The sequence below is a fragment of the Brachyistius frenatus genome, unplaced genomic scaffold (genome assembly GCF_029030835.1).
Source record: "Brachyistius frenatus isolate BFR_SWC_R1_liver_20210118 unplaced genomic scaffold, ASM2903083v1 Contig_140, whole genome shotgun sequence".
Classification (NCBI taxonomy): domain Eukaryota; kingdom Metazoa; phylum Chordata; class Actinopteri; family Embiotocidae; genus Brachyistius; species Brachyistius frenatus.
The window spans coordinates 830,608-853,783 of NW_027210739.1; the positions used below are offsets into that span (position 1 = coordinate 830,608).

Genomic DNA, 23,176 nt, shown 5'->3' on the forward strand with positions numbered 1-23,176 from the left:
TAACGTGTAAAAAGTTACATTACTTTTGAAGAAGTAAGAAGATAGTTTCATTAGTACATGGACAGAAACTAGTAGTTTAAAATGTCACAGCTTCTGACCACATGTCTGAAATAGATGGCAGTTCCCCTTCGAATGCACAAGTTGAGCAAAAACACCGCAACCAAGTTTTTTTTTATCAAAGCAGCTGTTTGATCCGAGTTTCGTTTCTTCAGGTGTACGCAGCCGTGACATGAAATGTGACCGTTGTTTTATCAGAAAGGCGCCAAATGTCTCTGCAGAACATTCAGACTGCAGGAATCCGCCTCGAGTGGAAAGTTCTCACCTTTACAAGCGGCTGCGCTTCACAGCGAGAAGTGAAATCTAAACCATGTGAACGGAGATAAAAGCAGAAGTTGAGTTTCACACTCGCATGAATTTAATGTCTTGGTGTCGCTCGGTTCTGGATTCATTTGGTCCTGTAGAACTGCAGCGAACAAATTATTTTTTAAATCTGCTGATTATTTTCCTGTTTCCTATCGAATGTCTGGTATTAATGCTTTAAATGAGACATCAATCAAAATATCAAAACAACCTATCGACAAACATCATTAAGATTCAACACAGTCCGGATCGAACACGTCAATAATGGGATGGAAAGTATTTTACTGAAGAAGGCTTTTATTGCAAAGAACGGCCTCCACAGTAGGATGTGTGTTTATGTTAAAATTACATTAATATACACTCACGATGACATTTAACAGATTCAGGTTCAAGTTCATTTTGCAGGTTTAGGTTCATTTAAATCTAAAATCATTTCATACGGAGGAGACATGTACAACTAAAAAGTTTGTGCCGTTTATAATGAGAAGAGAGATGGGAGATTAAGGCTCTAGAAGTGCATACAGTAAAAGAACAAACTATATATATTTTAACAGGATTAAAATGTTATATGATGTATTTCACGCTTATATTATGCTTCAGTTGGTGGTTTTATGTTTTTCAGAGGGACAACAAGCTTTTACAGCAGCATTTGAAGTATAACTTTAATTTTTTTAAAAATTTTTTTTTTTAAATTTTGAATAAATTTGCAGTATAAAATGGTTTATTTTTAAAAGGTTTGGCCTCCCAGGGTTATGTTAATACTTATATATGCTTAAGTCATTGCACTGTGAGTTTATAGTTGTTTGCTGACGGACGGGAACAGGATTCATATCTGTGCCGTTAACGTAGAACCACACAACAAAGAGCAGAGTATTATTATTAATATTATTATTATTATTATTATAATATACTGTTATAAAACAATATGTTTAATACTAATATGTGTTCTAAGACTTACGAGTTATGAGCTAATGTGAATAAGGTCACGTCGGGATGACCTCTCGGTCGTGAAGGAGCTTTTCTGACTCAAGATCACTGAGGATACTTCTGATCCACTGAAGATGGACGCCCATATCCATTACAGATCCACCACCGTGATTCTCCACACCCTTGTAGTAACTATTATTTCATATATATATATATATATATATGTATATATATATATATATATGTGTGTGTGTGTGTGTGAGTGTATATATATATACATATATATATTAGGTAAAAATATGGTTTATCCATATTTTCTGTATAAAGATTTATATCGTATTATTGTTATCTATTAATAATCTCATTGTTTGGGGAAACTTCCACAGTCCCCTACAAGCCCGTGAGGTCGACGATGGCTTTGATGAAGATGGTGTCGTCCCGGAGATACGGACTCTTGCCGGCCAGCTTGGCCAGAGGACAGAAGAGCGGGCAGCCGCTGGCGATGTTCATCTCGCTGATCGGCCGCTGGAAGGAGGTCGAGGTGACGTCGGGCCGGAAGGCGTCGATGATGTGCTCCCTGTTGTTCTGGTCCAGCAGCATCAGCGTAACCTAGGCGACGGGCGCAAGAGGAGGAGAAACATCAGCTTCGGTTTGAAGGGATCGGCTGCGGGTCGATGGTTACCGATGTTTTTTTTTCTACCTTCTGACTGAACGGCCACTTGAGCAGCGCGTCGCACTTTCCCCTCATGACGACGAAGAACAGCGACAGGTGTGTTCCCCGACCCGTCCCGTCGCCGTTCAGGTACAAACGCAGACACATCTTGTAGCCGTACTTGCTGGAGTAAAAGGCTGCGAAGAGGAAGACAGGAAGAGAGAGAGAGAAGGGAATTTAGTCAGTCATGTGAGGAGAGGCGTGACACACACTCCCTGAAGAACAACAAAGGGGTGCAGTGACAGGAAAATCCCCTCGTTTCCGCGGCAACAAGCTCCAGCTCATATGGACCACATGATCTTCGGGACACGCGATACTCCACGGGTACAATTAAAGCGCTCCGGCGGGGTGACGGGTGGCGACGACGTCGCTCTGCTTACCCGGTGAGAACATGGCAGGCGTCCGTCCGCCCACGGCGTCCTGCCGGCGCCGCGAGAAGTCCGAGATCTTCCACACGAATATCCCGTCGAAGGTGCAGAACTGGAGCTCCCGCACCAGCTGATCGGTCTCGGACAGCTGCAGGTCTCTCATGTTCAGCGTCCTCTCCAGCTGCCGCACTTTGTTCGACAGGTTTTCGATCTTTTCCTGGTCGAGGCGGTGTTGGTGCGCGAACGCCTCCATCGTGACCGAGCTGCGCTCCACCTCCCGGTTCAGGACGCACACGATGCTCTCCAACGCGCTCACCTGTCGCCAAACACAACGTTTTAACGTCCTCGTTCAGAACCGAGAAAAAAACGGCGGCGAGGAAATAAGTCGAGGCTCACTTTTTTCTCGAAGCCCACGGGCGCCGCGGCGCCGCCTCCCAGGCTGGCTCCCTCCTCAGGAGCCCGGTACAGACCCAGACCGGAGTCCTCCTGCCACTCGCCGGGCCCGGCGGGCTCGGGACGCGTCCGGGCCACCGACAGCACCATCGGCAGCAGCAGACGCAGGTGCTCCACGGTGCTGCTGTGCTCGTGGTCGCTCAGCTTCCCGTTCTCGATCTGAGAGGGAGGAAGAGGAAACACGGCCGAGCTTATTGACCGGCGACTTCAAACGCTCCGGCCCGGTTTCATCCGTCGCCAGAACTTGCGTCCAAAACCGGCCTCCGTCCACGCCGTCGATCTGACCGCAGATCCGTTCGGCAGCGACAAAACTTCACCAAATAAGGACGCGTGTTTTCATCCGTAGCGACTCTCCCGTTTAAAAATGAAATAAAACGGGGATTTTCCAGCTTTCTCGTGGGAAAAAGGAAGTTTACTAAATACAACCCTCCGATCAGCCCTGGATGTTCTGCTCAGGCCTTTCATCCCTCTGTTCTTTGAAAACATTAACATGTAATTAATCTCCCACATTTCCCAAGATGTATTATAATATTTAGCAGGACATCCTTATTTATAAAGGAAACAGGTTAAAAATCATGTTTATCGTTGAGTGTGCTGATATTTTTTATTTTTTTTATCTAGATGGTTAAAAGTGTGTTTGGAGAAAGTTGAAATACTTCCTGGACAACGGGGTGTGTTTGTAAATTCCCTTCTGTGTTATGCAGAAGCTCGTTGGATAAATTGACTGATTTAGCTGACAGTTTGAAAAGGATCCACAGAAACCTGTTTCTAAGGCGGGTCGCGTGGCTTAACCGCTTCCCAGCAACATAAAATAACCCAACCTCCTTCAAGCATCAGTAAGTACATTTTGTGATTTAAATGATGCTCAGCTCTGATTGGTGCATTTGTCAAACTTAGCCCCGCCCACACCCGAGGTAAAACAGCCACGAGGCAAATCTGTCACGTGACACCCAAAGATGTCAAAGACACCCGAGCTGGGATTGGAGACCAGGTTCAGGATAAAGTGGGTATAAATAATGGATGGATGGAAAAACACTTGAGCATTATTATTATTTGAGAGCTCGTCAGACTCCAGAAATGATCCAGGAAGCTTTCAGCGATGAAGTAGTGACCGTAACCGTAGAAACATGCCGACTCCAGCCGAGTTACAAGATAACGTCCCTTTGGAGTCGGTTAGCGTAGCTTAGCATAAAGACTGGAAACGGAGGGAAACGGCTAGCGTAGGTCTGTTCGGCTTGTCGACGTGATTTCGTTACCTTCAGAGCCAGGAAACCCGTTTTCAGTCTTCATGCTGCATATTTAGTGGATAGAAAGACTCAACCTGCTCCTTTTAAAGGGCGTTATACTTTAATATTATTTATATCAGTTCACTGTACGTACCACAAATTTGCAGCCGGCTTCACTGAATGCGCAGGCGCTCTTGGACTTGGCGCAGGACTTGATGTGGTCGTTGAACTGGAGGGCAAAAGGTGGACAAAAAGGAAATGTCAGTCAAACGTGGAAGTGAAAGTGACTCGAGAGTTTCAGTCAGAAGGAAACTCGTGGTCAAACAGAAACAGACAACTTTCACTTTTCACAAAGTGAAACTTTATTAGTCCATTTCTTGTGATTCGTGCAAACGAGGTTAAAGGATAACTTGAGTGACGGCTCAAACCTTTTCTCTCGGGATCTTCTTCTTGCCGCAGTCTTTGCATTGTACAGGAAACTTCGCACAGATCTCGTCGTGGGCCTGAAACACACGGAGACGTCAGATCTTACATTTTGGGAGTTCGTTTACGTCGACGCGACCGGCGAGAGCGTCACGATCTGCGTTTCTCACCTTGATCTCTTTGAAGTTGAAGGTCACTTTGCAGTACTTGCAGTTGAGGGTTCGCGCTTCGCATTCCCTCTCGTTGTGTTTGTCCTTCTCCGTACGGAGGATGAAGTTTTGGCAGGCGTCGCATTTTATCTGCTCGAACTCGCAGCAGCCTTCGTGCTGAGCCTAAAAAAATTAAAAAAAAATCTTATTATTATCATCATCATTATCATTATCTGTGCTCTTCTCACGAACGAACAGCAGGTGTGTCTGGCATCCATTATCTTCCAAAAGATCATATCCACGATTATTTGACTGCACAGGTCAAACTGCATTATGGGAACACCTGTCGACCTTTTGTCAGTTGTAAAAAAGATGCCGCTTCATTGCTTGTGAAAATAAATCCGTTGCACAAAAGCAGTTTGAAGTTGTAGGACAGGATGTGTTGACAGCTGCAATGTGGAAAAACAGGCGGCTTTTCTTTTACGTAATCATTTGATTTAATCGAAAACAGCCAAATAAAAAGCAGCTTTAAGGTAAACGCAGTTCACTGATTTGATCATAAAAGAGATATGAAGTCATTATTATTCTGTGATTGTTTAAATATCAATATAATTCAGATGTTTTTTTTTCTGTAACCCAATAGGGAGAAATAATTCTTACTCAATTATTGTTTAAAAAAAAAATACTAAGTCAGTAAAGTTTCTCAGATGTCTGAGGTCAAAACCGAAATAGGAAGTTCGAGAAATGTAGAAATAAAACTACAAAAAAGAGAAGTTATAACTGGAAGTACAAAACAAATCTGACATAATAGTTAAAAAAATAGGGGGAAACATAAAAGGGGCGGAGCTACTGTGAGCTGGAGAGGTGGGGCTTATAGACAAGGAAGTTGTTTCAGAATAACAACTGACTAATATCACAGGAGCTGCAGAGCGAGACGAAGGTCAGGTAGGTCGAGCACGTTTTTTCGATTCGAGTCTTTTCAGAAACGCTTCGCCCACAGATCTCAACCCGAACAGTCAAAATAGAAATGAATCATATTCAGGAGTTTTGAGTCGGATCCCCGCGACGCCCCAACGCCACAAAGCTTCGCCAGTTTTTCCAGCCGGCTGAGGTTTTCGGTTTGGGTGTGTGCTGCTCGCTGCGTTCGACACCGCGACCCACAAAACATTATAAAAGACACACAGACGTGCGGGTGTATCGCACAGAACCGCAGTCGTCGTTTATCGTGACGCAACAAAAGCACGATGCGCTTTTGGTTTCTTGGAACGAGAAGTCCAATCGGAGGTTTTAGGGTCAAACGGGCCGAATGCAAATTTGCAAAGCACGCAGACAAAATCGCCAACATCTCATTCTGAGGAATGTTCCAGGATGTGATCTAGATCTAGATCACATCCTGGAACATCTAGATCTAGAGCAGATATAATAAGACTGAACCCACACAAACATCTGTAAACATCCTCCAACACAGAAGTCACCTCTTTAATTAACAAAACCACAGACAGCCTTCAGTCAAACACTCAAACAGCCTTTTCTGGAGATCCCCGTCCATCCACAGCTGATCCTGTTCTCTGTCCTTCAGCTTGAACTTTATGGTTAACGGTCAGCTGAAGCCGCCCCTCGGCGGTCACGCTACTCTCGAGATAAATGGTCCGTGTCATGCCGGTACTTTCCACAGAGCTGTTGTTGATAAGTGAGCTGTTAGGAGGGGAATTTCCAACCAACCCTCGTGTTTCACTTCCTGCTTCTCAAGCGCTCTTTGTTCTGCACGTGGTAACAGCTGATTGGCTGAACGGGATAAAATGAGAGCTGGGAAAACAGGATACGGGTCGGGTTACATGGTCAACAAAGTGCTGCCAGTGTGCTTTCGAGTCGTAAAGGAAAAATGACCTTTATGAGGCTTATTATGGGATAGATACTCGAGTAGGACGCAGCCGTGACATCACCAGAGGAAGGAGAACTTTATACTTCACCTCGTACTCTTTGATAGATCCGGTCCAGCTGCAGCTCGGATTCAGACACCTGGCAGGCAGACTCGCTATCTCTCGACCCGCCGCGTTGTCTGGGAATGCCTGATGGGGGTGGAGGGGGTGGAGGGGGGGGAGCAAGAACAAACAACTCAGTGAAGTCATACAGGCACTAATTGTAATAACATGCAGACAGAGTGGGCTGCATTGTGTGGTGAGGGAGGGGGGGGGGACCCTCCTCTACATTGCAGTCATAGTTTTAGTCCTACGTTAACAGTATCACTTGAATGCATCATGTTTCATCCCTTACCTCATTGCTGTTCAGAATGGAAATAGGTTCCTCATATATCTCCTCCTGCTGGCAGGCTTCACAAGGTTTTGGGCCACAACTGACAAACAAAACAGGTTCGTGACTTGATCGTAAAACAAAAACAAAAAACAGCTGATTGGCACCAGCAGTCGGCAACAACTTCCTGGCTGATCCATTACTGGAGCAGCTGCGTTGACCAACACGGACCGCAGCGGAAAATAAGACCAGTTGTTTGTCAACGCAGTGAAAGAAGCTCGCGGCTTTGTGCCAGCGGGCACATCGATGTGTTTGCTTTTACCACGCCTGAAGGCAAATACATGAATCACACACTACAAACACAGAAATCCTGTCTTTCTACCTTTATGAGGACACTCATTGACATAATGCATTCCCTCCTAGTCCCTCAACCCAACCTAGTCTAACATCAACCATAAAGTCTGCTGTGAGGTCCACCGTAAATGTCCTCACATCACGTGATTGTCCTCACAACTATAGAAAGACACGTAAACATAAAAAAAAAGAAGCAGTTACCACATGCAGAATTTACATGCAAACGTCACGGGTGGTTTTTAAACACGTGAAATGCGACTTTTCATGAAATTCACAAGACAAAAGCAACGACAGGATTCACGTTCACGACCGCTTTCTGCTGTCGAGCACATTTTTGGAAGATTAAGGAAATAAGACTCGGGTATATACGTGTTTTCGAGGTTTAGTTTACTTTATTTGATTGTTGATTGATGTGTATCTGGTTTGGTGGGAGCTCGACTGATGCTGGATGTACCGATATTGGGGAGTAGGGGATATCTATTCTACAAATAGAAACACACAGTTTTTTTTGCATGTTTTTGTTATAAAAGATACGTGATAGACGCAGGATATTACAAAGATTTGTGTCCACACTGAAATCAGTTCACTAACTTCACTTGGAATTTAATAATTATAAAGAACTACATAAAAAACTAAAAAATAAGGGCCAATATTGGAAAAAAAAAATCGGTGAGCCAACAGATCAGTCGGGCTTTTAGTTAAAACGATTTCATTTTCAGTCAATTTCAACATTTTCTGTCATATCATGTTTAACGATATTCTCAAGGAGCCATTAAACATGAGGTGTGTTTACGATGAATAATCATGCATTAATAAAACAGCTGGTGAATCAGTGACGGGGAGAAGAATTGGGAAAGAAAAATGATGGACACCTTCAGCATGACTCAGCGTGGCCACATCCTTGTGAGTTATCGGGTTTTGAAAAGTCCAGTCATGTCAGAGATGAGTCTTGCATTCAGTAAGCGAATCTCAGGATGCAAACAAAATTCCCAGCAGAAAGAGGAACGCAGGAATGTGCTGAAGCATGTCCAGGAAGAAGGGAAGCGTTAGAGGGGAAGGAGGAGGGGAGGTTTGCGTGGTCTCAGGACCTCCGGTCTACCTGGTGAGCTGCTTGAAGCAGTGGACGCAGAAGCGATGGCCGCATTGAGCCTGGACGGGCTTCCTCAGGATTTGGAGGCACTGCTGGCACTTGTACTTATTCTCCATGGGCACCGACAGCACGCTGAGGGGGATCCCCGGCAACGAGCTGGAACACTCCATGGAGATGCGCGCCATTATCCTCCATTAATCTGGTAATATTTTCTGTGGGTGAACGACACACAAAACGACACTTCATTGCCTCCGTGCGTCAGAAACCGAGAACACATCACTTCCCGCTGCGCTGTGTTTTCCCCTCATTACTACAAAGTCACCAGTAATTTACAAAGATCAATGTGAGCAGCTTCAAAGCCTTTAAGCAAATGATTTCCAAGTAAGAATATAAGGCTGACGTCATTGTGTCTTTGAGGCCCTCTTAACTGGATTAGGGTTGGCGTCAACAGCCAAAATCACACCTTGCATCTCACAGCCAAATGATGAAGGGATAATCAATGGTCGTAAAACCATAAAATGCAAACTGCCCTTGGTTTTTGCATCCAATTCAAAAAGATGTAAAACACCTGAGGCTGCAGAGGAACCTTTGTGCAACTAATACAGAACAAAACAGGGTTGTTTCTTGTGCTGTGAATCCGTGGAGGATATTATGGGATCAAAAGGCAAAAAGTGACTCCAAGATGGTGCAAAAAAGTAATTATGTTTACTAGTTTAGGCCTGATCAATAGTTTCTGTCTTAATTGTTGCAGCCAATCCTGCAGTGACGATGTTTTCAACTCGTATACATTAACTTATGCATTTTACATGTAAGAGGGCTATAAAGAGCTAAATGAAAGCATGTTTTCTGTCACACATGCAGATTGGAGATAACGGGGCAAAAGTTGGCTCTCACGGGAAAGAGATTCTCATTTGTACAAATATATTTTTACTCACGAGAGATTGGTCTGATTAGTTTCTCAATAATGTAAACATGCTGATTGGATTAACTGCAAAGACAAAGCCACGCTGCAAAGAGAGATTTCCGTGTTGATTCAGAGAAAAAAGGAAGTCGTGAACTTGAACTTCCTCATCTGACATCCTTTTCTGTAAACAATTCTGAAATGTCGCCACCCAGAAATGGTTCAACTTTTAACTTTGTGTCTGTCTAAACTTTCAGAAAATCCAGTAGAAGCAGAAAGTCGAAAAGCCGGTTCGACCCACAAAAATCTCCCTGAAGAACAAGAAATCATGCAAACAACAACAACAACAACCTGTTGCTGTAGTTACGGGCCGCCATGTGTTCAACATCTGTATTTGTACTTCACGGGGGATTTTAAAAACACCCAGACGGTCCCAACCGACGCACTGGTTCGTTCTGAAATCACCAGTTTCTACTTAAAAAGTAGGAATTTATGAATACGTAACTTGGGTAATTATCGTAATAATGCTTGTGCTGCCATCTAGTGGTTGTCTGATCTATGTGTTACGTTTTACATGGAGTACAACGTGATTCCCAAACGATTTCAACCGGGCGACTTATTCGTATATTTGATCTTTATGTGAACAGAAAAATGTTCAATTCAATTTAAAGCTGCGGTGAAAATGATTTCCATCGTCGTGGCAAACCGAACACGTCTGCAGGTGCAACAGACTAAATGAAGTCGCAGGTCTCGGGCGGGTTTGTCGTCAATGTAAACAACTTAGTAATTGCTGTGTGGAACCAAGAAACAAAAGCCTCTCTGAAGGTCTGCTGCCAGTTGGATTATAAAACCACACCGTCCAGTATAACCAGAACTCGGCGAGGCACGGGAAGCAGACGCAGAATATTTCCATTTATCATATAACCAGATTAAAACATAGGAGGGTAGTGATGCACAACAAGGATGTTATGCGTCATCTCTTAAAATTCATTCCTAAAACATGCGCGTGATATAAATGTGTATTCTAGTTGTCATACATCATTTACCGTAAAAAAAAATTCCCCTTGTGGAAACACAAGTAGGAGTGTTGGTTTTGTTTTTCTCCATAACCAGCAGATGTCATTATAGAATTAGATTCGGCACACCCACCGTCTGACCGGCAAAAAACAGGCCATTAATTTAGAAAATTGTAGACTACCAATGATACAACATATAATTTATGCAAGTGTTCCTGAAAAAGGCTGCAACTTTGCATGAAATGACACGTTAATAAAGCCTCTCTGCTTGTAGGCTCAAGGTGATTCATAATATGAAGTTTGTCTGGTTCTAACTTGCACAACAAAAGCTGATGAACTCTAACTGAAATGCAAATCTTAAACAAACCTAAGAGAACAATCATGAATTAAATAAATACCGTCCTTGAAAGAACAAAATGGAGCACCCATAAATCTATTTAATGCCAGACTGACAAAACAAGATGTTCCATCTCAGCCTTTTTATAAAACGTGAAACCAGCTGCCTGCTTCCACACGGAGGAACTAAATATCATATATTCACATTACATCATTTCCCTGAAGTTATTTGCTTATTGGATCAAAACCTAAACAGCAAAAACAGAGAAATGTAATGAAAGCAAATTAAACACGTCTTCGTGTCAGTAACAGTCAAGACCACAGCCTCGTATTTCATGGTCATACAATCCAAACCTGATGACCCACAAAACTTAAGTTCTCATGAGACTTTAGGAACAATAGTGAACATTCAAGCTGCTGACAATCTGTTCAGCTCCATTCAATTAACATCTTAAAGCACTTCTGATAACACAAGTTTAACGTGTAAATCCTGCAATATGCTCATTTTAAATTCATATTTTAAATGATTTACTTCAGTCCCCTTAAACAGCAATATCAATTAACTTATATTACATTTTCTAGAAATATTTGTAAATATTCAGTTGAACTCACTGGATTATTTTATATCAACTTCAAAGGAAAAAAAAACCCCAAACTTAGTTAAGTTGGAAAACCCAAGACTGCTTTCCTCTTTTCTACAGTAATTCGGACTAAAGTCAAAGTTACACAACCACCAATGTTTCATCACCTGTTGCACCATCTGAGAGTCATGGTGGAGGCACACCTAACCAGGTTAATCATTCAACACTTCAGTCTCCAGAGAACATACACGAGCTTCAGGTTTCCATAGAAACTCCAACAGGGGAGCAATTATAAATCAATAAAAACAACAACAACAACAACAACAACCATTAGATCAGGGGTCACCTTTTACTGACTCTCTTTGTCAAAGACGAATTCAACGCAATTTTATTTATATAAAAACGGTACACATGAAGTGACTTAAACTATGGACTAAATAGTTTGACAGAAGTAACTCCAATTATCACTAATAATAAAATTAAAAAAAGTCCCAAATAAAATGCAGCAGAAGTCTTCATGCTTCCGTCCCGGACAGCTGCTCCTGCAGGCGGACCTGCAGCGGGATGTTCTGACCCAATATGTCCGTTTAACTTCAACTTTCACTCCTTCACGGATTCTCGGAGCTTCTTTGCCGACGTGTACAACAACACTACAACCGAAATGGGAATGCGTACTCACCGAGTTTTCAGGGAGCCTTAAACCAAGCGCCTCCCTGAACTCACTATTTAAGTTACACCCGCTGAACACGTCATCATGCAGCAGATATATAAAGTTCACGACTGATTCCCTTCTTTGGATTTTATACCTTCACGAAGTCACAATAACTTCCACGAGTACCATTTTTTTTATTATTATTATTTATTTATTTTTTATGAATATTATTTCGGCATCTGTGTTATTTGCTTCACAAACGAACAACGACGCTTGTTATTCCGTGTAAAGTAATTACGCAACTTTCAGCAGCCCGTTAACGCTGAATTAAACCGGGACTGTTTTATAAGTTAGATTTAGTGAGATTCATTAATTTCTCCGCGGGCCAACTGCTAACTCACTGGTGTGGAGGGAGAGCTTGGCTTACTGACCTTGGCGTCTCGATGCCGAGTCTGAGGCGGGGAAACGAAACTCATAACCGGCGAGAGAGAAGGGCATCGCGCCCTTTGGTTGGGTGTTTACAGTTCTCATAAGATGTTTTCTGATAAACCCCTGAACAAGGGCGGTGTCGGTGTTTCTTTACGGTGAAATCAAACTATCCCCGCCCTCTTCAGCCGCAGCTTCGATAACAACGAGTGCTCTGTTTCCGACGCATGCGCAGTTTTGCAAAAAAATGTGGCTTCTCGCTGTTCAACCGTTTGGAGGGTTGCGGTTAAAACAACAACGATGCGACTTAATAGCAAAAGGTATGACTTTAAAAAGGCATGCTGTTTACTCTTACTGTTTAAACAAATAAATAATCATAATTACAGAGATACGTTATCCGATTTAATATCGAAATGCAGTTACGACGAAGCTTCAGCTGCACGAGCACTTTAAATTACAGTCGGAGTCACGGAAATGGGTTCAAGGCTCGAGTTGTTTCCTGGACAGGAAATGGACGAGTTCACTTTATCCGGTTAAATTGGACGTGCGAGTCGTGAACTCTCGTCCCTGGTTTTCTGCAAACTTACCGAAATTTGCTCTTCCAGTTTTGTTAGTTTTTGGTCACAGCTGATTACAAAGACGAAGGGGGCGTGGCCACGCTGGCTCAATCCACCAATAGAAACTCGTCTCCGTCCACTTTCTTCACTACAAGCTTTTTACCTGGAGAGCGAAGCTTTTCAATTTACAGCCAAAAAGTCGAGTTTCATAAGGTTAGGTTAGGTTGGTTAGGTTGGTTAGGTTAGGTCAGGTTGGTTAGGTTGGTTAGGTTGGTTAGGTTGGTTAGGTTAGGTTAGGTTGGTTAGGTCAGGTTAGGTTGGGTAGGTTAGGTCAGGTTAGGTTGGTTAGGTAGGTTAGTTCAGGTTAGGTTGGTTAGGTTAGGTTAGGTTAGGTTGGGTAGGTTAGGTAGGTTAGGTTAGGTTGGTTAGGTCAGGTTAGGTTGGTTAGGTCAGGTTAGGTTGTTAGGTCAGGTTAGGTTGGTTAGGTTGTTAGGTTAGGTTAGGTTGGTTCAGGTCAGGTTAGGTTGTTAGGTTAGGTTAGTTCAGGTCAGGTCAGGTTAGGTTAGGTAGTTACTTTATTAATCCCCGAGGGGAATTTTTTTTCGCTACAGCAGCATACAGGAAGCAATAAGATAATAATAGAAAGCAATAAAATAGCAGTAGATAGCAGTAAAAAATATAAAATATAAAATGCACAGTATATACAGTACAGTATATATCTATATATATTATATACAAACAACCAAGAAACACAGTCAACGGTGTTATTGTTGTGTGATGGATTTTGCCAGAGATGAGTTATTGTACAGTCTTATTGCGGTCGGCAGGAATGATCTCCTGTATCAGGAATGATCTCCTGTATCTGGAATGATCTCCTGTATCTGGAATGATCTCCTCTATCAGGAATGATCTCCTGTATCTGGAATGATCTCCTCTATCAGGAATGATCTCCTCTATCAGGAATGATCTCCCGTATCAGGAATGATCTCCTTTATCAGGAATGATCTCTTGTATCTGGAATGATCTCCTCTATCAGGAATGATCTCCTCTATCAGGAATGATCTCCCGGATCAGGAATGATCTCCTGTATCAGGAATGATCTCCTGTATCAGGAATGATCTCCTGTATCTGGAATGATCTCCTGTATCAGGAATGATCTCCCGTATCTGGAATGATCTCCTGTATCTGGAATGATCTCCTGTATCAGGAATGATCTCTTGTATCTGGAATGATCTCCTCTATCAGGAATGATCTCCCGGATCAGGAATGATCTCCTGTATCAGGAATGATCTCCTCTATCAGGAATGATCTCCCGTATCTGGAATGATCTCCTGTATCTGGAATGATCTCCTCTATCAGGAATGATCTCCCGTATCTGGAATGATCTCCTGTATCTGGAATGATCTCCTCTATCAGGAATGATCTCTTGTATCAGGAATGATCTCCCGTATCTGGAATGATCTCCTCTATCAGGAATGATCTCCTCTATCAGGAATGATCTCTTGTATCAGGAATGATCTCCTGTATCTGGAATGATCTCCTCTATCAGGAATGATCTCCTGTATCTGGAATGATCTCCTCTATCAGGAATGATCTCTTGTATCAGGAATGATCTCCCGTATCTGGAATGATCTCCTCTATCAGGAATGATCTCCTGTATCAGGAATGATCTCCTGGATCAGGAATGATCTCCTGTATCTGGAATGATCTCCTGTATCTGGAATGATCTCCTGTATCTGGAATGATCTCCTGTATCTGGAATGATCTCTTGTATCAGGAATGATCTCCCGTATCTGGAATGATCTCCTCTATCAGGAATGATCTCCTGTATCAGGAATGATCTCCTGTATCAGGAATGATCTCCTGTATCAGGAATGATCTCCTGTATCTGGAATGATCTCCTGTATCTGGAATGATCTCCTGGATCTGGAATGATCTCCTGTATCTAGAATGATCTCTTGTATCTGGAATGATCTCCTGTATCTGGAATGATCTCTTGTATCAGGAATGATCTCCCGTATCTGGAATGATCTCCTCTATCAGGAATGATCTCTTGTATCAGGAATGATCTCCTGTATCTGGAATGATCTCTTGTATCAGGAATGATCTCCCGTATCTGGAATGATCTCCTGTATCTGGAATGATCTCCTCTATCAGGAATGATCTCCTGGATCAGGAATGATCTCCTCTATCAGGAATGATCTCACGGATCAGGAATGATCTCCCGGATCAGGAATGATCTCCTGTATCAGGAATGATCTCCCGTATCTGGAATGATCTCCTCTATCAGGAATGATCTCCCGGATCAGGAATGATCTCCTGGATCAGGAATGATCTCCTCTATCTGGAATGATCTCCTCTATCAGGAATGATCTCCTCTATCAGGAATGATCTCCCGTATCTGGAATGATCTCCTGTATCTGGAATGATCTCCTCTATCAGGAATGATCTCCCGGATCAGGAATGATCTCCTGTATCAGGAATGATCTCCTGTATCTGGAATGATCTCCTGGATCAGGAATGATCTCCTCTATCAGGAATGATCTCCTGGATCAGGAATGATCTGCTGGATCAGGAATGATCTTCTGTATCTGTCCTTGTGACAGCAGCTGGAGGAATCTTTTGGAGAACGTCCTCCTCTGTCCCTGCAGCAGGTGGTGGAGAGGGTGGTCAGGATTATCCAATATGGACAATAGTTTGTTCAGCGTCCTCCTCTCCACCACCTTTTCCAGACTATCCAGTTTGTAGCCGATGATGGAGCCGGCCTTCTTAACCAGTTTGTTAAGTCTGTTGGTGTCTCCGGCTCCAATGCTGCTCCCCCAGCAGATCCCAGCGATAAGCAAACTTCTTCATTCTGGGACCAAAACTAACAAAACTGTCAGAGCACATTTGTTTGTAGTGCAAATAATTTAATTCTCAGTTTATATATTTTTACTTGATTTTTGAATTGCAGTGCGAGACATTTTTTTTTTTTTTTTTTTTTTTTTTTGCTTTCATAATAATGACACAGCAATACCTTCATACCACGTGCACCATTTCCTGTAAGGCGTCATCGTTAAATCACGGCTTTATCTCAGCAGTGTGTGCACACCTGACGTACAGCAGCTACGATGGGCTGTATCCGGGACACATCCCCACCACCCCCATCCAGAAGGCCCTGCTGGCTGTCGGGTCGGGTGTGGCGGCGCTGCAGAACCCCTACAGACATGGTGAGACCCGCACGGCATCAGCATGAGGTTCATATTGCACCTGTCCTTTTAAAAAAACCAAAAAAATTATCTCACAATTTGACTTCCTGAGAAATGTAGAGCCTCTTGAGGATGCTGTCTCAAACCCCACCTTTAAAATTCATTAAAATTACACGTTTGATTGCTTTTTCGAAAAAACAATATCCATCCCACTTGCTTAAGTGGAAATTTAAAGACCTAAAAGTTGCATCCCGCCTCGTATTAGTGAATGGGGTTTACAAAAATGTGTCTTAAAGCTCTAAAAGACAAAAGAACATAAAAAAAACCCAAGTGAAACTTTAACAAAAGAATATTTGGTGAAACTGCTGTTTCCAAGGTGAAGAGTGAACCTTCAAGCTCAGCTCAACAACTTTGTTTCTTTTACATGGATTTTGTTTTAAGGGACATTTTTGGCATGCTGATGCTGCTTCACAACATTCACCCGTCCTGTAGTTTTACAACAAGCGTGTTGATTCAACGTCAGTCAGCCGGTCTGCCGTGTCGAAGACGCATATCGTCCCGTTTGCCATCCTAAAACTGATACCAGCAGTCAGGAACTTTATACGTGAACTTCTTTTCACGCTTCGAGCGCAGTTCGCCACTGTGAAGCTTTTATTCCCTGTGGACCGTTTGGAGTATTGAGAGTGAATACAACGGTGCCTCGAAACTCTCACGAAGGAAAAAGAGAACTGACACCTGTCATCTGAGTTTTAGTCATAGCTTCAGGTGGAAGTGTGTTTTGTCTAATCCCAACCGCCATTGTTTAGCATCACGTGGTCTGAATAATTTAGCAGATTACTATAAATCCAAGTATCTGCAGAAAAGGAAACTCTCCTTTAAGACAAACTGCACACGAATATTCTCAACGAAACACATCTGAGACTCTTCAAGTTCAATTTCGAGGCCATTAATTAGGAGGTTGTGCATTCTTTGAAAATCTCTTTATTATTGTGCATATATCATCATTTAATTGTATAAAACTCAGCGTGTACTTTTCAGACATGGTTGCGGTGCTCGGAGAGACGACGGGACACCTGGCGCTCCTGAAGCTCAGGGACAGGATGAAGAACGACCCTGAAGGCCTCACCATCCTGTCGTGAGTCCATGTAGTTACACTGTTTGGTAACTTTTGGATTAAGGGACTTCTAAAAAGAAAAAAACTTCTCTCTCCGGTTAATAAATAAACATTATATAATATATATATATATATATATATATATATATATATATTTGCAGAGAAAGGCCGAGGATCCGGCTGTCTACACTCGACCTGACAGCGATGGCGTCGCTGCCGGACGGTTCCTTCGGGAGGGAATACCTTCGCTTTCTGGAGGACAACGTGAGCGTCCGCTGACGTGTTGTGAAAATCCACGCAGAAAGAAATATTTTGTTGACACAATTCATTTCTTTATATCTTCGTCATCATTTTCACTTTCTCGTTTTGCATTTTTATCCTCCAAGCACGTGACCCCTGACTCGAGGGCAGACGTGAAGTTCGTGGACAATGAAGAGCTCGCTTACATTATGCAAAGATACAGAGAGGTGCATGACTTGCTGCACACCTTACTGGGAATGCCTACCAACATGCTGGGTGAGTCACGTTTAGCAGCCCAGCACGATCCGGCGAAGTTTGGCATCCACAGAATCAGATTGTTTTGTTTTTAGGGACTCGGTGACTTTGTACAATACATCATTTATGATTTGATAAAGTCTCAGACAGAAATATTGTGTCTACTGAGGAACAATCGCTGCCAGTTGAAGGCCACAACTGGAGTCACACACCTGAACTTCAATGTGTTTCCCACGTTTTCTCGCTCAGTTGTTTTTATGCATTTTCAGCATTTCAAAGCCCTTTTTATTATAAAATGTTGATCTGTGCTCTCACTTTTGCTGACGTCATTTTAGTGGAGTGATTCTCTATCAGAAATAGATCTTAATTGCAGAAGTTCTTCTCTTCTGCTGACTGACTTCTGGTTCTTTCTCCTCTTCTCATAATTCATTTGCATGTTTTTTTTGTCTGTTTTCAGGCGAAGTGGCAGTGAAGTGGTTTGAAGCTGCTCAGACGGGGCTTCCGATGTGCGCTCTTGGAGCTGCTTTGGGGCCACTTCGGCTCCGTGGAAGGTAAAATACCCTTCTACACTCACACCACAGCGTTGGACCACCAACACGTCAACGACCTTCTCTAGATTAGAAGTCTAGTTAGTTGCAGTTTGAGTGACTCAATGACAAATCTTCTCTATGACTACAAACAACGTTCATACAAACTGCCTCTGATCTGACCCCGACACTGTTTACAGCCCTTTTCAGGGAGGATACTTTTCTAAATATTTGCAGAGCACATTTTTTCCGACAGACTTCACTGGAAGGAATTTGTCCTCTGCGTCACTCTGCTGCATGTTCTTCACGTGACAACGTGCCAAAGAGATGTCTAAAGAATGAATTAATTATAATAATAAATTATTACAGACATGTTGTAAACCTTCACAGTAGACTTCAGTCCAGATCTTATGTTTGATGCCACTGAATGATACTGTGATACTCAACATGTAGAATATGGAGAAAGAACTTTAACTGTTCACAGTCGATCAGAATAAAAGAATTACTGATTGCCAGAAAAGTAAAAACACTGGACGCAGATCTTGGTTTTAACCGAAAGGCCTCTTTGGTTGTGAAGAAGTCCGGTTGCCTTGAGATCAAACTCAGATTGACTGAGATGGAGATGACTGAGAACTTTCACACACACTCTGGAAAAGAGTCAAAAAGGTTTGAGGTTAGTAAATGAATGACACCACGGCAGATTTATGACGACGGCCCTCTTTGAGTCTCAACTGTGTTGGCATGAGGAAACTCAACTGTTTGATGAACAAAAGCCCATAAAACTTTTTTTTATGATTTGTTAAGCCTTTATACATTGACTAAACTTCCTGCGTGTTTGGGAAACTGCGTCGTGACACATTAACTGGAAAAACAACGCATCAATTGAAGACGGTTTCCTCATGACATGTTCCTCCCTCATGTCGCCCTCTTTCAGCCGTTTACAGTCGCTGTTCACATCTTTGGGCCCGTGGGCGCTGCAGAACGGCAGCCGGTCCCGCTGCGTCCTCAGCGTCTTCTACGAGAGACGATGGGAGCAGAGACTGGAAGACCTCCGAGGAGAGCTCAACATCGAGCCGCCTCCCGTCACGCTCGGTCCCACCGGGAAGACCAGCTCCTGAAACGGAGCCCGATAAGATCGACGATTTCTGGCTGAAGACTTTGAAATGTGGAGAAAAACCACAAGTGAGACTGGAGTTTATGAGAAGAGTTTGGTTTAAATTCTGAGGAAGTGGGGAAACTTTACTCTTGGCAAAGTTGAGCTTGTCCCTGCTGACATCCTAAAATAACGTCGTTTCAGGTTCTGTCAGGTCTGACTCAGTTTCGGCTGATTAAATGTTTGAAGTTGTCATTTCTTCCAGCAGGTTCAACATGTTCAGCTGCCGTCTCTTGTTGAGGTTGTGATGTGTAAATACATTTAAAATATGAATAATGTCTATTACTTAGGACTAACTTATATATTGGTGTTGATCCAATATTGATCCTTCTGTTATTGAGGAGGAGCGTCATGTTCACCTGAATCTTCATTAACTCTGCTGAGTGGGAGGAGCATCTGAGCATCTGTGCACCTGTTGACTGTCAAGTAAAAATGTACAAGAAGATTGAATCTAAAAAAAAAAAAACTGCCTTCACTTTTGTTTCCACATTTGAAAAACTTCCCCTCTGAAAACCATTTTCATTTTTGTTTTTAATTTCTTGATAATTTCTTTTATCTCTCAGAAAACAAGAAAGAGAACACGTTATGTTTTTGTTTTTTTAACCTCTCCATTAAATGCTTTGGATGCTGCACATCATTTTTCTGAAAGAAAAAAAAAGACATTCACCCCCATAATAATGTTTAGTTTTAGATAAGAGAGTAAAAAAGCTGCTCAGAACTCCCTGAATATTATTATTAGCCACCAGTTAAAATGTCAATTACATTTTTCATCCTTTTTGACTCCTATTACATATAAAATTATTCATCTGGCCCTAAATTAATTAACAATAACACCATTGGACAGTTAAACCGAGCCTAATGCACATACTTAGAATTCTGACGGGCTTTTATCGGAAGACGTTTTTATAAATTACGTATTTCTTTGTTAAACTGATTGCGACATCCTGAGATATCCATCCTCTTTGTGATTTCAATTTCCATTCATTTCACATCCTGCTGATGTTTGTCTTAAAATGGTTATTTACACAGCAGACATTAGTAAGAACCAGGTCAAAAAGCTGTGTTATACATGGAAGCAGTGCACCTGATGGTTAAACTTTATTTGAATATAAAATATGGGTGATGAGCCCGTGCAGTTTGTTGTATCTGACTTATTATTATCTGCAGTTCAGATGTCGATATCGGACAACCACAAGAAGTTGGGTCACATCACACCTGTCAAATTTAAGTTTGTGGCTTTCATTTATAGTTTCCGAATTCTACCTCATGCCTGAAAGGAAACTCGAGTGAAACCGGTGTATTTTTTTTTCACTCATTTTAAAGTTTTGTTTGAATACGAGAAACTTCCTTAAATGGACAAATGTCCTGCAGGGGGAGTTTCATGCAGCAGAAAGGCAGTTATTTCACGTTATTTCACGTTATTTCACATTATTTCACATTATTTCACGTTATTTCATGTCTCAGGTTGTGAAGTAGAACTTTAGTAGCTTAAAATAGAATTTACTGATAGAACTTTGTAGTTTGGCTTTCTTGAAGAAATGGTATTTTATTGATTCCTGTTCTGGTTTTGTACCCTCATGGTTGAAATGAACTTGTTGCAAGTCGCTTTGGATAAAAGCGTCAGCTAAATGAAATGAAGTGTGACATCACTGCCCTCTGGTGGTCTTCAGCCGAAATGTCTGATAAAGAGCAGAACTCAGCTTATCAGCACCGGACAAACATCTTAGGAAAGGAAATTACAAAATAATAACATATATATATATATATATATATATATATATAATAAGAAATTGCATACTCCAGTGTCAGAAAATAAATTTGTAAGAACAACTTTACTATAACGTACAAAATTACAAAACAAAAGAAATTACAACATGATTTTAGAGTATTTTTGAAGCGTCTCTTTGCACATTATTTCTGGATCAACCAGCGTAACTCTTGTTTCCTACAGAAGCTTCATTCTGCTGATCAAACCGATCATACAAACAAACAAACAAACAAACCACTCGTAATTAAAAAAAACTATTATTTTCAGTCAAGTTGGTTCCTATTTTAGCACAACTGTTACGATATCATTAGTCGATAAATGTAAAGCTAATTAATCACTAAAAACGGGAAACAGAAAGAAGAATCAGCAGCTACCACAGCAAGATAAACAAACGGAGCTTTCATTATTAGATGGAGGAGCTCATCTTCACTTGATCATTATGATCATCATTATGGTCTGTCAGTCATATTATGGTCTGTCAGTCATATTATGGTCTGTCAGTGTAGTACGGTGATATTATGGTCTGTCAGTGATATTATGGTCTGTCAGTGTAGTATGGTGATATTATGGTCTGTCAGTGTAGTACAGTGATATTATGGTCTGTCAGTGATATTATGGTCCGTCAGTCATATTATGGTCTGTCAGTCATATTATGGTCTGTCAGTGTAGTACGGTGACATTATGGTCTGTCAGTGATATTATGGTCTGTTAGTCATATTATGGTCTGTCAGTGTAGTACAGTGATATTATGGTCTGTCAGTCATATTATGGTCTGTTAGTCATATTATGGTCTGTCAGTGTAGTACAGTGATATTATGGTCTGTCAGTCATATTATGGTCTGTCAGTGTAGTATGGTGATATTATGGTCTGTCAGTGTAGTACAGTGATATTATGGTCTGTCAGTCATATTATGGTCTGTCAGTGTAGTATGGTGATATTATGGTCTGTCAGTGTAGTAGGGTGATATTATGGTCTGTTAGTCATATTATGGTCTGTCAGTGTAGTACGGTGATATTATGGTCTGTCAGTGTAGTATGGTGATATTATGGTCTGTCAGTGTAGTACGGTGATATTATGGTCTGTCAGTGATATTATGGTCTGTAGTATGGTGATATTATGGTGTACGGTAATATATGGTCTTATGGTCTGTGTAGTATGGTGTGGTCTGTCAGTGTAGTACGGTGATATTATGGTCTGTCAGTGATATTATGGTCTGTCAGTGTAGTATGGTGATATTATGGTCTGTCAGTGTAGTACGGTAATATTATGGTCTGTCAGTCATATTATGGTCTGTCAGTGTAGTATGGTGATATTATGGTCTGTCAGTGTAGTACGGTGATATTATGGTCTGTCAGTGATATTATGGTCTGTCAGTGTAGTATGGTGTCTGTCAGTGTATTATGGTCTGTCAGTCATATTATGGTCTGTCAGTGTAGTACGGTAATATTATGGTCTGTCAGTGATATTATGGTCTATCAGTGTAGTACGGTGATATTATGGTCTGTCAGTGATATTATGGTCTGTCAGTGTAGTACGGTGATATTATGGTCTGTTAGTGATATTATGGTCTGTCAGTGTAGTATGGTGATATTATGGTCTGTCAGTGTAGTACGGTGATATTATGGTCTGTCAGTGATATTATGGTCTGTCAGTGTAGTACGGTAATATTATGGTCTGTCAGTGATATTATGGTCTTGTCAGTGTAGTACGGTGATATTATGGTCTGTCAGTGATATTATGGTCTGTCAGTGTAGTACGGTAATATTATGGTCTGTTAGTGATATTATGGTCTGTCAGTGTAGTACGGTGATATTATGGTCTGTCAGTGTAGTACGGTAATATTATGGTCTGTCAGTGATATTATGGTCTGTCAGTGTAGTACGGTGATATTATGGTCTGTCAGTGATATTATGGTCCGTCAGTGTAGTACGGTGATATTATGGTCTGTCAGTGTAGTACGGTAATATTATGGTCTGTCAGTGATATTATGGTCTGTCAGTGTAGTACGGTGATATTATGGTCTGTCAGTGATATTATGGTCTGTCAGTGTAGTACGGTGATATTATGGTCTGTCAGTGATATTATGGTCCGTCAGTGTAGTACGGTGATATTATGGTCTGTCAGTGTAGTACGGTAATATTATGGTCTG

At 41.8% G+C, this 23,176-nt stretch overlaps 2 protein-coding genes across 6 annotated transcripts in view; one reads left to right on the forward strand and one right to left on the reverse strand.

Moving 5' to 3' along the window:
* Positions 1-19,887, forward strand: part of coq4 (coenzyme Q4 homolog (S. cerevisiae)) — a 33,477-nt gene extending 13,590 nt beyond the window's left edge. Inside the window, exons 2-8 of one of the 3 annotated variants that reach the window (XM_069715236.1) lie at positions 12,500-12,544; positions 15,862-15,990; positions 17,008-17,104; positions 17,245-17,347; positions 17,470-17,599; positions 18,036-18,129; positions 19,040-19,887. In XM_069715236.1, the coding sequence (XP_069571337.1) occupies positions 17,010-17,104; positions 17,245-17,347; positions 17,470-17,599; positions 18,036-18,129; positions 19,040-19,223 (606 nt within the window). In that variant the 5' untranslated portion in view covers positions 12,500-12,544; positions 15,862-15,990; positions 17,008-17,009 and the 3' untranslated portion in view covers positions 19,224-19,887. Of the gene's footprint in view, positions 1-12,417; positions 12,545-15,858; positions 15,991-17,007; positions 17,105-17,244; positions 17,348-17,469; positions 17,600-18,035; positions 18,130-19,039 lie in introns of those variants that run through there. The other 2 variants (XM_069715234.1, XM_069715235.1) reach the window with 2 other exon arrangements.
* Positions 813-12,862, reverse strand: traf2b (Tnf receptor-associated factor 2b). Of its 3 annotated transcripts, none has more exons than XM_069715230.1 (11): positions 12,812-12,862; positions 8,322-8,524; positions 6,893-6,971; positions 6,589-6,687; positions 4,640-4,801; positions 4,475-4,549; positions 4,201-4,275; positions 2,764-2,979; positions 2,380-2,683; positions 1,988-2,136; positions 813-1,896 (listed from the first exon to the last, which is right to left on the reverse strand). In XM_069715230.1, the coding sequence occupies exons 2-11, from the start codon at positions 8,495-8,497 to the stop codon at positions 1,678-1,680; spliced, it is 1,554 nt and encodes a 517-aa protein (XP_069571331.1). In that variant the 5' UTR covers positions 8,498-8,524; positions 12,812-12,862; the 3' UTR covers positions 813-1,677. The 3 variants fall into 3 exon arrangements, with proteins under 3 accessions (XP_069571331.1, XP_069571330.1, XP_069571332.1); XM_069715229.1 differs by lacking the exon at positions 12,812-12,862 and adding an exon at positions 12,230-12,336; XM_069715231.1 differs by lacking the exon at positions 12,812-12,862 and adding an exon at positions 11,826-11,894.
* Positions 19,888-23,176: the final 3,289 nt, after the last annotated feature.

What these genes read in the sequence shown, in the direction of transcription:
- traf2b (XM_069715230.1), bottom strand. Translation starts at nt 8,497, where the DNA reads ATGGCGCGCATCTCCATGGAGTGTTCCAGCTCGTTGCCGGGGATCCCC. An exon ending in TGCTTCAAGCAGCTCACCAG is followed by an intron (nt 6,972 to 8,321) that starts GTAGACCGGAGG and finishes TTTGTTTGTCAG; the next exon opens with TTGTGGCCCAAAACCTTGTG. An exon ending in GCCTGCCATGTTCTCACCGG is followed by an intron (nt 2,137 to 2,379) that starts GTAAGCAGAGCG and finishes TCCTCTTCGCAG; the next exon opens with CCTTTTACTCCAGCAAGTAC.